At 39.8% G+C, this 14,427-nt stretch overlaps 1 protein-coding gene and 1 long non-coding RNA gene across 3 annotated transcripts; one reads left to right on the top strand and one right to left on the bottom strand.

Annotated features, from left to right (window-relative positions):
- The first annotated feature begins 2,194 nt into the window (after nucleotides 1–2,194).
- pygma (phosphorylase, glycogen, muscle A) lies at nucleotides 2,195–13,202 on the top strand. 2 transcript variants are annotated; one of them, XM_054625653.1, is made up of 20 exons: nucleotides 2,195–2,437; nucleotides 4,287–4,388; nucleotides 4,499–4,577; nucleotides 4,706–4,809; nucleotides 5,024–5,155; nucleotides 5,260–5,371; nucleotides 5,465–5,547; nucleotides 7,624–7,767; nucleotides 7,971–8,063; nucleotides 8,725–8,871; nucleotides 9,713–9,876; nucleotides 10,065–10,179; nucleotides 10,269–10,370; nucleotides 10,590–10,737; nucleotides 10,865–10,923; nucleotides 11,030–11,171; nucleotides 11,347–11,554; nucleotides 12,004–12,138; nucleotides 12,369–12,435; nucleotides 12,609–13,202. In XM_054625653.1, exons 1-20 carry the CDS (start codon nucleotides 2,195–2,197, stop codon nucleotides 12,756–12,758), a joined length of 2,529 nt encoding a protein of 842 aa, XP_054481628.1. In that variant the 3' UTR covers nucleotides 12,759–13,202. The 2 variants fall into 2 exon arrangements, with proteins under 2 accessions (XP_054481628.1, XP_054481630.1); XM_054625655.1 differs by lacking the exon at nucleotides 4,287–4,388.
- LOC129113394 (uncharacterized) lies at nucleotides 7,671–13,958 on the bottom strand. The gene is made up of 6 exons (XR_008532391.1): nucleotides 13,748–13,958; nucleotides 13,610–13,665; nucleotides 11,017–11,105; nucleotides 8,748–9,409; nucleotides 7,998–8,080; nucleotides 7,671–7,759 (listed from the first exon to the last, which is right to left on the bottom strand). It is a non-coding gene; the product is annotated as an uncharacterized LOC129113394 (long non-coding RNA).
- Between the last annotated feature and the right edge of the window lie 469 nt (nucleotides 13,959–14,427).

Raw genomic sequence — 14,427 nt, 5'->3', positions numbered from 1 at the left:
CAGTCGCTCTCTACACACTTTTCTTATGTCTGCCTGACAACACAGGCGCCTTAATAACTGTGGTTACTGTTGGGCAATCAGAGCATTGATTAACATCATAGTTAATTGACTTCATATTCTCTAAGGAGTAAATTTAAAATCAAAATTAATTACATTTCCATGCGTCTTCCTGATTACATGATGAATAGATCATGAATAACTGTCAACTGGAAAGACAGATACTGTAGATGGACAATAAAGAGGTTAGAAAAAAAAACAAATGGTCACATTGTGCTGGCACGTGGATGTGGTTCAGTGACTAGGCTGTCCTAACAACTCCATTTGTTGTTGAAAACTTGCCTTCACATCAAGAATATTGTTGTTTTTTTCACAGTTTCCATCAGGCAGTGCATTCACTCTGTGTGGTCTAGAAATGCTTGATGTACCATTTGACAGAACAGCCAGTAGACATGTAAGAACATAATTTGCTCATCATAATGGACAAATCGGGGCCAAGCCAGCTTCAATCTCCGTCATCTGTTGTGTGATGGTTTCTCTGTTCTGGGGGTCATTTGGCATGCAGGAATATTAAAAGCAACATAACAGGAAATGGTGTAGGCAGCATTTATGTAATGCGTAAGTTCTAAAAATTCTTCAAATGATGCAGAAAGGTCCATTAAGCACTGCCAACCACCACAGGCAATTTGATTTCTATTAAGCTGTTGTGGTGTTTGACAGTAGCATCTTTTATTATTCTTTCTTTTTTGCATCTTTTCTAATCATGCACCAGAGTGGCAAATGGCTAGAAAAATGTTTTGATGTTACTCCCAGTACTTTTCCTGTCAACATTTATTCAAAATGCATTGCAATCGAGTACATCTGGACATTAAAGTAATAGTCACCCTTTCATCCAGCTTTTAACCAATTTCATTCCAAAGGCAGACCCCCCCCTTTAACAAGATAATGATAAGCGTGTACTGCATCCCACTGAGAACAACTCAGCGAATAGTGCCTTCCTCCTTCTGCTGTGGTCCCACCCATAGTAATATACTAGTGTTGTCTGCCGGCTCTGGCTGACATTAACAAGATATGCCTTTCAAATATCATGGCCTTTGGGACTGGGTCAGAGTTACTATTTATAGAAGGTCAAGACATCATGATAGTTTGGCTTGCAAGAGTGATAACTGAGAATAGAGCCAGTTTTAGTAGCTATGCTGCAGCTGCTTTTGTGTCGGTTATTGCTCCAGGCTCTTGAACAGATGTGATCTACATAGACTCTGGATCACTGGTTTATAACTAGTACCGCTACTTACAGTACTTATGAAGTGATACAGTAGCATGGAAATGTTAAACGTTGCAATACTGCTGTTGGTGTTTCAGAGCAGGCTATGTGAGCCCATATCCAGTGCGGATTGCTAAAACAAAATAAGCCCTCTAACTTCACTTTCATGCAGAAACTTATAAATATACTTCATCCTACAATATATGAATTAGCTGATTGCTGCAGTGCTTTGCTTTTTAGTTGCAACAAAATACATCTAATGTATCGTAACCATCTGCTGACCAAGGCTCCCCTGCCAACTACTGGGAGAAAAATAGGTTAGCCACTGTAACTGCCAAACTTTGTCACCAGCACATGTGCCTTTCTACAATAGCAGACAATGCTTTACACACATGGGCAGTGGAGTGATTACATGTTAAAAAATATGACTAGAGAAAGATAATAATCAGATTTGAAGTCATGTTGTTTTTTTAATGATGAAAATGAATTGTGTCACATGAAGTTAGTAATAGTGAAATACAAGGATGACCAATTATAATAAATAGGAAGATTGAGATTGATTATACTGCTTTGATCAGAAAAGAACAGCTGAAAAGATAAAGATGTACTTTAAAAGATTTAAAAGCCATTATTCTTTAAGATGCCATGTAGTGCATATTTTTTATCCAAGATGGGCCACTTAGTTAAGCATGTGTCACATGATTCAAAAGTTACAACCTCTATCCTCAACATATGCCCCACCCTTTACCAAATATATACAATCTGCTCCACCCTCTCCTTAATATTCATAGCTGGGCCTTTAAAATGGTGAACCTGACCCTGTGGTGTGGCTCCTCTCTTGCTGTGTCTGGGCCTGGTGGCGTGTGACTGCTGTGTTACTGTTTACCTTCCGCCAGAGTCAAGAGCCGCTGAGCTGCTACAACTCGTGCCACCATGTCTAAACCCTTGTCGGACCATGATAGAAGGAAACAGATTTCGGTTCGTGGCCTCGCCGGTGTTGAAAACATCTCAGCATTGAAGCAAGACTTCAACAGACATCTCCACTTTACGCTGGTCAAGGACAGAAATGTGGCCACCAGAAGGGATTACTACTTTGCTCTTGCCCACACTGTGCGGGAGCACTTGATTGGCAGGTGGATCAGAACCCAGCAGCACTACTATGAGAAAGATCCCAAAGTAAGTCATAACAGCACCAAGATTTTATATAGAGCATATCAATTTAATAATTTACCTAAAACACATCTTGTATTTGTGATAAGGAAAACTACAATACCACATTAAGTACATTTTGCCCCCCCACACACACACACAGTAAATGGGGAAACAGTCAACTATAGCTCATCTAAGAACTGGTTCACACCTTCAGGACATGTAAGAAAGTCTGTTTCATTGTGCACTCATTGCCTGCTCAGTAAACAGAGCTCATTCTGAGCCACAACTTGAATCTTATACCATGTCATGAAATAACTTTTACCCATTTACCACATATTAAACAAAAGGCCATGAATCATTCTCATAAGAGCCAGGGATTTATATTCTTCCACTGTACTTCGAGCAGCCTGAAGTCAGTGTAAGGTCATGACATTTAAACTTCATCAGGACTTCTTAGCGCTCTGCTGGTATGCCATCGTTCTTAAAGTGTGTTGTAATGTTAAACCTCTCTGTGACCTTCTGTTCCCATCCTGTCTTACCATAAAGCACATCTCCCTTACTTGTGTCATATGAGCACATGCCTTTGAGTTCACATATAAGCCGTCACAGAGAGTCTATCAGAGAAGCTATGTCCTAGCCACTGCAGTGTTTTTAAAGACCAGCTACAGAAAGAACCTTAGTACAACAATGGAAAGCTTTCATCACTAGAATAAAGCAGCTAAAAAAATTGCAAACCACAAAACTGTGTTATCACAATTGAGGTTTTTAAGAGGCAGAGTGAAAATTGTATTTACTTAGCGGGAAAAAATGTTCTTCGCAAGATCATTAATATACTCTAGTGAATAAAGAGGATGATTTTTCTTTTCTTAACATGGGGAGAAAATGTCCCCACTCCTCTCGGCTTAGAGGACTGTTCTGTAGTTTAAGTACAAAAGCCCTTAAGTATTGATATCAGCAGGGAGACATTTGCTTCTCACATTAAGCTAGTTTTCAGACACTGTCTAATTAGATGTTAGTTGGCTGCAACCTCTAACTAAAAAAAACCTCCAACCTCCCAGCTGTATCACTTGTTCTGGTGCTCTAGACTGAAAGGACAAAGGTGAATCCCTTAAAGGTCTAAACAGAAACCTTGAGAAGGGAGGAAATCTAAGTTTAGGCGTGAGGTTTGTGTTGCATGTAAAATTGCGTTCTGCAAAGTCACTGTTATAGCAACAGGATTTATTGTTCACAATGCTAATCCATGCATATTTGGGGCTAAAAAAACAGCTAATCAACAAAAGTCCAATACAATGTGTAACAAATATATATATATATACATATATAAATCAAGAGATAGAGGTAGCTACTCAGTGTTATGGCTCTGTCAGTTGTATTCATTATTATTCTGCACATCTATCTGTACCACTTCACTCCTCACTTGAACTCCATGATTAAAGAGTATCAGGCTCAGCCTGACCTTTGCAGCGACCTCTACAGGAGCTATTTTTTGCCCGGGCCAAAATGTTGGTGTTATGTAACACCAAGAGCAATCTGTCCCCGAGTCCCTTCTCCTCTCTCCCCTCCTCTAACTCCCCTCCTCAGCCAGTGCCCGCCCCCTCCATGTCAGTGGAGGAAAAAAAAAAAAACTAAATGGCAAAGGCTAAACACAGGCTCAGGTGGCATATTTCGTGCACTCCCGACCATTAAAACTAAATAATTAAACTTGAAGATTCCTTTCATAGTCTGGGGCAGATGTTATTGGGATCTTTGGCAGATGATTTCACAGATTCAAACCAATCATGCTACCGTGGAGACCTTTCTGTAATCCTAATCATACAATGACACCCAAATATCATTTAGTTTGTTTATTTCTCCCCTTCTCACAAAACTGTAGCGTGTGTACTACATCTCCCTTGAGTTCTACATGGGCCGCACCCTCCAAAACACCATGGTGAACCTCGCGCTGGAGAACGCCTGTGATGAGGCCATGTACCAGGTGAGAATAACACTATATCTATTCCCCTTACAACTGTGAGATTATATTTGTACAACTCTTGCAAAAGGAGCATCATCTCATTGGTCCATGTTGTGTCTGTTGTCTTATAGTTGGGTCTGGACATGGAGGAACTGGAAGACATGGAGGAAGACGCTGGTTTAGGAAATGGTGGCCTGGGACGTCTGGCTGGTGAGCATCTTTTTCACACGTAATATTTGATGAGTTCAAAGAAGGTTTTACCCCTGCCGACTGATTTAAATAATGCATAAGTCAGATGTTGATTCATTTTTTTTTCACGCGCTGTCTCTGGTTTTCAGCCTGTTTCCTGGACTCCATGGCTTCACTGGGTCTGGCTGCCTATGGTTACGGTATTCGCTATGAATTTGGTATCTTCAATCAAAAAATTGTCAACGGCTGGCAGGTAAAAAAGAAACGGATGTAAGACTTTGTGGTCTTGTTTGAGGCTGTGAGCAAGAACAGATGCTTCTTTTTCTTTTTCACCTTAAATCACCTGCTGGATTTGTTTCCTTCGTCATTATCATGACCTTGTGTTCATTATAATTATTATCTGTCTGGCTCAGCTCAAAAGCCACTAATGAGTGTTTTTCCCTCTTAATATAAATGTCATTATCCAGGTTGAGGAGGCTGATGATTGGCTGCGCTATGGCAACCCCTGGGAGAAAGCACGCCCTGAGTACATGCGTCCTATTCAGTTCTATGGCAGGACCGAGCATCACCCCGACGGTGTCAAATGGGTTGACACTCAGGTGAAAATATAATTTAAAGAAAAATATACATGAATTGTAATGGAAGTTTTCTGAGGTGAGGTGATTTATTTGTTCATGTCTTTTCCCTGTGTCGGTATCGACAGGTAGTGCTGGCTTTGCCATATGACACCCCTGTCCCTGGATACAGAAACAACGTCGTCAACACCATGAGGCTGTGGTCAGCGAAGGCTCCTTGCGACTTTAACCTTAAAGACTGTACGTGTCTGCCAGTGATCAAACGTTTTGAGTCATGCAACAGATTTCAAATGAGCTTGAATGAAAGGAGTTTATGTCTTTTTCCCCTTACAGTCAATGTTGGTGGCTACATTCAGGCTGTTTTGGACAGAAACTTGGCTGAGAACATCTCCCGTGTGCTGTATCCCAACGACAATGTAAGAAAATATGTCTATTTTACCTTTTAATCCATCAGAACTGCACAAGGGATGGCCATGCAAACCTGGATTAGAGGAAATAAGAAGAAATGAGAAATGTTATAGGAGCTGTCGACCGTATGGCTCCTGTATGACTGCATGGCTCATCTTAACTCAGATGGATTTCCATAATTTGGACCCCGACTAGTATCCTTTATCTTCAGCTAGAGCCACCATGTGCTTTTTCAGCTTCCTCTGAAGCTGTCTTTTATAGTAGGCATAAGAGCTGCCCACCATGTGCTGAGTCCCTGAAGGCTCATGAAGGAGGATTTGGGAGATAACCATCTAGCTGCAGCTACAACTCATGTCAGGTCTGGTAATTTATGTCGGTGCAAGTAAGAGCAGAAACAGTGGAGGACCTGATATCACAGCTTTGATTGAATTCAGTCCAGCCAGAGTTACACTGCTGTTCTATCATATTGTGTATTTTAACATTGTATTATAAAACCCTGAATCAATTAGTGGATTCACTGAGTCGTTCATCAAAATGAAACATTTTCAGCTGTTCAACATCATCAACAATAACAACAATCTCCCTCATTGAAAATCAGAAAGGTTCCACTTTCCCCAATTTCACATGCATATCATTGAATACTTCACATCAGGGTTGGCAACATAACAGCTTAGTCATTTTATTTTAACAGACCAATTAATGCTTTAGAATAACTAATATATTCAATTAATTATGAGACTATGATGGGGCAGTTACCACTTTGCATATATTAAAAACCAGAAAATAACATAATTTTACGATTTGACAAATGCACTATTTCACAATTCCCACACTTTCACACAGGTGATAACCGTTCTCTCTCGCTACCTGCATGTTTAATAAAACACACGGCTTGCAAAAAAAGCCTCTTCTCTGCCAAGCAAGCAGTTAGCCATATTTTCCTGGGGAACCACGCCACGTTTAATCTGATTATATTTAAAAGCGGTTTGGTTTACAACAATGTATTTCAGCTGATCGTCACTGAGGAGTTTAATCACAAATTTGTCTTCAAGAAGCAGACTTTTCATCCACATTGTTCATATTAACCACAGTCACTTTCTTCTTCAAACTTCTGCCAACTACAAGCAAAATGACATCAACAGTGGGCTACTTGGAAAACAGCCAATCAAAGTGCAGCAGGCCTGTTCCATCTTTATCTTCTCTATGGTGCCTTCCGGTGCCGTCCACAATAATCGCACGTTAAGGCTTTGTGCATGCGCATTGATGTTTTCCAACACTCTGGGCTTGACATATCGGTGAGCGTGCGAGCGTGAGGCTATCCCCAAATAGCGGCATCGTTCTCGAGCCAAACGCAATTTAAACACCCCTTTAAAACCATACTAGGCTATACTATATGCGAACACTGACCATTAATTGTAAATTATGAGAAAATGACATCAACAAAGGGTTTTTATGTCATGCATTAATCCAGAAATAAATGAATTTGTAAATCCCAGCATCACTATAATCACACTTTTTTCTGTTGCCAGCAGGTGGGGCAAGGTGATAGTTTAGTTGTTTTTTTAATTTTCTTATCACTTATATATTCATTATTGATAAAGAATACATAAAGAAAACATAAAATAAACATTGTCTTCACACTTCAGTGGTCACCTCTTCTTCAGTGGCTTGATAAATGTGAAAATAAACAAAATGAGAAAAAGAAAAATATGAACTTTTAAGGACACTGGTTCAAACACTGATGACTGAATTCAGCTTTCACAAATATCTAAAAACAAATGATGGATGCAGCTCTACATTTACACAAAACACATACAACCGTATAACATGGGTGTTTGATGTTATGCAAAAGTGATTACAATTGCATGATAAAAACAATACATATTAGATACAGAGCCACTGCTGTGATACTACTTTCTTGTTACCTTTGGTTTGGGTAAGTATTTCATCAATATGGAAAGATATAAATGTCCATACATGAATACCAGTCAAGAATATGCAAAATGCTATGTTTAATGAATAAAAAAATATATTCACGTTTGCCTACAGAACAGAAACAGAAAAATGTGTGTCTTTGTCCTCAGTTCTTTGAAGGAAAGGAGCTCCGTCTGAAGCAGGAATACTTTGTGGTGTCTGCCACCCTGCAAGACATCATCCGCCGTTTCAAGGTCTCTAAGTTTGGCTCCAGGGAGATCGTTCGCACAGACTTCAGCAAACTGCCTGACAAGGTGAGGTGAAAAACTCAACAAACTACTTTCTGTCAAAAATGAAAAAGATTCTTCTCTGATGTTCTCTCTGTGCTTTTCTTAAATTGCCTCTGACAGTGAGTTAAACAGGTTGTAGGTGGGTTTAATTGTATCTTATTGAAATGAACAGCTACATGTAATATTCTAATTCTGTGTTGACATTTAATAATGTTCTGCATTATCAGGTCGCCATCCAGCTGAATGACACTCACCCAGCCATGGCTATTCCTGAGCTGATGAGGGTTCTGGTTGATGAGGAAAAACTTCAATGGGACTTGGTGAGGAAGAGCAACACCTGTGTAACAACAGAGCTTCATGTTTAATAGCTTCATAGCTTTATTTTTTCAAATGTAGAACTTATTTTAGTGTTTAAAACCATGACCCTTCTCTTGATCTGCTTCATGTTGCAGTGTTTTTAATTGAGACATCACTATTTTGGTGAATTTCAGAAACAATTACCACCACCATTAGTAAAAAATAATGGTATATAATACTGAAATACAAAGGTTTTTTCAATACAAGGGTGTAAATATGATTTAAGAGATGTTTGTAAGTTTACCGTTCAAAAAGCTAAAAAGGGGATTAAAAGAAAATGAATTTCTATTGTTGGGGTTAAAGTTACGAACAATTCTAATATAAATGTAAGAATGTGTAACACTTTTTGGTTTTCAAAAGGACTGTTTATAAAACTATTTTTGAGGGTTACAAGTCTGAATGAAATATATTTTTATTTTATTTTTTTATATATCTTGTTTTCTTGAGAGTGGCTTTATTGTTGGGAAAGTAGGACAGGCATATCTAAGCTTAATGCTTCTGCCTATGCCTTTTCAGTTATATTGTATACTATATTATATATAGGCTGTATATATTGTATTGTGTGTGATGACTGAATAAAAATATTGACATGTAGGCTGTGTGTTTCCTCTTGCTGGTGTTCAGGCTTGGGACATCTGTGTGCGCACCTGTGCCTACACCAATCACACCGTCCTTCCTGAAGCTCTGGAGCGCTGGCCTGTCGACCTGTTTGCTCATCTGCTGCCTCGCCACCTGGAAATTGTCTATGAGATCAACCGTCGCCACCTGGAGGTGAGTACTGCACATTGCAACATGTCAAACATTTCCATAATGCACTGCATAACATGTATATATTTATGGCAGCAGAGGGTTCACACTCTGTTAGTGTTCTCTCTGGTTAAGTGCCATAATTATAAAGTCTTGCAATGATAAAATGTCTGTACTTTCATCAGTGTGGTTTAACACAAGGTACAAGTTAAGGAAGTGGGATAATGTTAAAGCTCGGTGCAGTCAAAACATTTGGGTGAGGATAACATTTAAAGGGGGACTTTTGCAGAGTAAAATTTAAAAAAAAAATTGAGATTTGGAAGGCAGAAAAAAAGAAGCACATTAATTCAAATTCAGTTATAAGATGTTTTCAACCTTCTGTGTGGAGTTTGCATGTTCTCCCCGTGTCAGCGTGGGTTCTCTCCGGGTTCTCCGGCTTCCTCCCACAGTCCAAAGACATGCAGCTTAGGTGCATTGAAGACTCTAAATTGCCCGTAGGTGTGGATGTGAGTGTGAATGGTTGTTTGTCTCTATATGTTTTCTCTGCGTATTATTCTTGCCACTGTGAAATAGATAATGATCAACTTTAAAGATCAGCATGAGGACCTAGATGTTGGAGGTCAAAGAACAAAAGTCCAACGTTCTAGAATGGAAGAATACATTATGAGATGCAGCTCAACAATTATTTACTACATACCGATGAAAATGGTCCTGTTGCTGCTCATTAGTATTATTTTAGAATAGCCATGTTGATTTAATTTAATATACATATATGACAATATAAATCTACAATTCAGCATGCAAAAACAAAAAAAATACAACCTATGAGTTATTTTTTTGCCTCATGTTCTTTTGAACTTTGCAGAGAGTTGCTGCCAAGTTCCCCGGTGATAATGATCGTATGAGCCGCATGTCCCTCATCGAGGAAGGCGGACAGAAGAGGATCAACATGGCCCATTTGTGCATAGTGGGCTCCCATGCTGTCAACGGAGTGGCCCGTATACACTCTGACATCCTCAAAGCTACTGTGTGCGTCCGCTAAATAAACATTTTACCTTTTATACTCTGAGGTGGTAAATCACCAAAATACAGTACATACAGTATACGTGTAGTATATGTAGTAGTATCTGTTTCATAAATCCCCAGCCTCTGTGCTTTCATGGGCTTCTGCATCGTGTGTGTGTTCTGATTTATGTGATGCTTCCCTCTGCATGCAGTTTCAAGGACTTCTATGAAATGGAGCCAGATAAGTTCCAAAACAAGACCAACGGCATCACTCCTCGCCGCTGGCTGGTCATGTGCAACCCTGGGCTGGCTGAGGTCATCGCCGAGGTCAGCTGTGTTTTAAAGTGCACATGTCACACAAACAACATGGTTGGCTAAATAGCTTTGATTTACTTATTCTCCTTTGTGGTCAATAGAGAATTGGTGAGGACTTCATTCGTGACCTGGACCAGCTGAAGGGTCTCCTCAAATTCGTGAACGACGAGGCTTTCATTCGTGATGTTGCCAAAGTGAAGCAGGTGAAGTAATATTTTATTCTTAGTTTGCAGTAACAGTTATGTGTCAGTTTGGAGATACTTGTGAATAGATGATCACGCTTTATTACACAAATCATCAGGTAATCATTGTATTTTAATAATAACATGCACAGTTTCCTTTTTTAATGTTGTTGTGTGTTTAATACAGGATGTTGAATTTGTCATCCTTTATATAATGAAGTCAATGTTTGGATAACGTAGGAAAACAAGTTGAAGTTTGCTGTCCACTTGGAGGAGCACTACAAGGTGAAGATCAACCCCAACTCCATGTTCGACCTTCAAGTCAAGAGAATCCACGAGTACAAGAGACAGCTGCTCAACTGTCTGCACATCATCACCTACTACAACCGTAAGTGCACATTCAAAATCTGCTGCCTGACACATTTTCTCTGATTCAAATACTATGAGTTTTGAGATGGTTTTTAGGACAAAAACACACAGACCCAAGTCCTGTAATCTCTTTATATCTCCGCCAGGCATAAAGAAGGAGCCTAACAAGCAGTGGACTCCAAGAACTGTCATGATTGGAGGAAAGGTTTGTATAAATGAACAGAATGCAACTGGGCTTTAAAAAAGGAAATAACCTCACAACTCAAAAAAATAAATGAAAAAGTAAAATTCATCTAACCTTCTTTATGCAGGCCGCTCCTGGATACCACACTGCCAAGATGATCATCCGTCTGATCACAGCTATTGGTGAGGTGGTCAACAACGATCCTGTGGTTGGAGATCGTCTCAAAGTCATCTTTTTGGAGAACTACAGAGTCACACTGGCAGAGAGAGGTAGTTCCCAAACTACTGCCCTATTCCCATGTTTTTTTACTCTGTCTATCTGCTCTCAGACTTGTCATCCTGTTCTTCTCTTTCTTCGCAAATTACCCCAATCAATTTTTATACGCAGCATAAAACACCAAAAATGCTTATTAGAGTCATTAACCTCACTACTTCTGTCTTTCAGTTATCCCTGCATCTGACCTGTCAGAGCAGATATCCACAGCTGGCACTGAGGCCTCTGGCACCGGCAACATGAAGTTCATGTTGAACGGCGCTCTGACCATTGGTACAATGGACGGAGCAAATGTTGAGATGGCCGAGGAGGCCGGTGATGGCAACCTTTTCATCTTCGGCATGAGGGTGGACGATGTTGATGAACTTGACAAGAAAGGGTAAGGAATGAACCATCATCAGTCCAAACTTTGTATCTACATTCTCCACGTGTACCTCCAAAATATTTTGTTCTGTAGCTCATAAAATCAGTCCACAGTGTGATATTACATCTCCACTACACATGTTTCATGCTTGAGTGCTTTTAAGTCTTCATAAGTCTTATCAGTCTTCACCTGTATTTCAACAGTGAAGACCTCAATGCAGTGAGCTTCATGAGCTCTCACAAGCTTTGGGCTCTCTCACAGAGGTTTTCACTTTCTCCAGACTCAAGTGTTTTTTCTCCACCCAAAGCTGATATTGTCAACATTAACTGGCCTTGGGGAACCTGCTGATACCTCTGTATAGTCACCGACTATTACACCTTATTTAATAAGCCGCTTGCTACAGCAACAAGCTGGTGCTTCTGTTTTTCTGAATGTGCGTATTGTTTACTTTCGGTCCCTCTTAGATACCACGCTCAAGAGTACTACAACCGCCTGCCTGAATTGAAACAGGCCATTGACCAGATTGCTGGAGGCTTCTTTAGCCCAAAGCAGCCTGACCTGTTTAAGGAAATTGTCAACATGCTGATGCATCATGACAGGTAAAGACACATCTAACATTACCAGCCTGAGGCGCACACACGCGTACACACATACAAATAAGAACGTGTATAAACTTGCACGCTGGAAAATAAAAAGGAAAGAGTGAAAACGGCTCACAGTCTCTTGCATGCACACCAGCGTTCAGTAGACGTAACAGTACACACATAAACACCATATGCATTCACATTGCACTGTACATGTGAGTTAATTGCATTTTGTTTCTGCACAGATTCAAGGTCTTTGCTGATTATGAAGACTATATAAAATGCCAGGAGGAAGTCAATGCTCTTTACAAGGTATGTTCCTCAAAAAGCTACATAAGCCACACGGTTCCTAAAGCTCTGTTATGCATTCATAGTAGGATTTTAATTAGTATGGGTATATTATGAGCATAACCATGGAAGGGTTACTGATCATATAATTAGTAAATTATTGATAACTTAATCAATCATTCTCATCCTCGCATCAGAACCCCAAGGAATGGACCAAGAAGGTGATCTACAACATTGCAGGATGTGGCAAGTTCTCCAGCGATCGCACCATCACCCAGTACGCTCGTGAGATCTGGGGCATGGAGCCCACACTTGAGAGTCTCCCCCCACCTGACGACAAGCTGTAAACTGTCTACATGACGGCACCACACCCCCAACTTTCTCCACTTGTATCACAACACGGACACCTTAGCATGGTGGATCCTGTGCGTCTGGTAAAAAGCCACCACAAACCTGCGTCCAAAAGGGATTTAGCATCCAATGCTTCCTGCATTACTGCATTGTGTCTTACACAATCTCTTGGCTCTGGCTAAGTTTACATTCTTCACACCAGCAGATTCAGTATAACCATGTTACAGCAGATACAAAAGCTTTGTGGTGGGCTTTGTGAATATATTGGTGATATTTTTTATTGAAAAAATACAAACTCTTGTATTTCCACACTGAATAAAATCTATCTTAAATGCTACGACAGCCTGGGTGACTTCTTTCAGCTGTTCCCATTCTATTTCTGGGAAAATCTGATATTTCCTGGTAATTTATTTAAGGGTCAAGTATTTCAGTTCTGTGTCTCTGCAGAGTACCACATCCTAGAATCCGATTTGAGAAAGAGTGTATCAGCTGAAAAACTAGCAAAACACCCTTACTCTAAAACCAAAAAGCATAAGGTACAGATACTTTAGTTATGTCACATAAATACTGTCTTGAAGTACACTACACATGATCTGCAGGGGAAAAAATCCACGTTTACTGAATTAAATATATATATTAACGTAACTGTAACTGTAATCTGAAGTCTTTACCTCTAATCTTGTTTTTTTTTTTTTTTTCAAGTGAGTCCATATTCCAACAACTGGGTGGAAAAACACAAAAGGGGAAATACTTTGTCAAAAGTGTAATTAGATACTATAATACACTCAATCCTCCACCAGTCTTATTCGAAGAACTTAAAGGAAAAACAGTGACGGCAAATACGCACCTCTACATGTTTTGATGTATGGGTTGCAGTTCACTCTGCATTCAGATGATGGAGATCTGTAAAGGTGAAAAAAGATTTACTGCTGCTGCTGATCTTGCACATTAGTTTGCAATTCGACGTGCACATTTAAACACGAACCTGCATACGGGGGATCCTGAATCTCTCAAGTGACTGAAACCACTAGAAAAGGTCCCCAATTGGTGCTGCAGAAAGAAAAAAAAAAAGCTGCTTGAGTGATAAATCTCTGAATCGCCTGATGGGAGAGCTGTTGCTGCCAGGTGGCAGTTGAGAGGACGGAACAAAACTAACTGGACCTGGTGAGACAGACGGTTCTCTGTTCTGCAATCCCACTCTTTACGACTTTGACTACATTTTATTCTGCAATGGTTGAACTAACACTGCTTCATCAAATATAACATTTACCAAAGTAAATCATTGCAAGAACAAAGAAATAAATGACAGATTTATTTTGACTCCATTTGAACCAGACTATTCCAATTGAAAGTTTTCAGTAGCATATTTTTTGAATGTATAGGATTTGGATAAATACAAAAACAGTTGGTGGTTAACTCAGACCTGCCCTGCTCCCTAAACCTTGATACATTTTACTTGGTTTTGCAGATGTAAGGTCAAAGTGTTCTGTGTTCACTTGTGTCGGTTTGTAACTATTAACCGAGGAAGAGGCACAAAGAATAAGGACGGAATGTGTCATTGTTGTCAACGTGATTGCAGTGTTTACCTAGAGAGAATTTACTGGCGTAATAAATTGTAAGATAAGGTTTGAGTTTAATGAGTTTAAAGTCCAAACCCCCATCAAA

The sequence above is a fragment of the Anoplopoma fimbria genome, chromosome 24, assembly GCF_027596085.1.
Source record: "Anoplopoma fimbria isolate UVic2021 breed Golden Eagle Sablefish chromosome 24, Afim_UVic_2022, whole genome shotgun sequence".
NCBI lineage: Eukaryota > Metazoa > Chordata > Actinopteri > Perciformes > Anoplopomatidae > Anoplopoma > Anoplopoma fimbria.
Note: the sequence above shows the minus strand (reverse complement) of the source record. Positions and strands in the feature narration are given on the sequence as shown.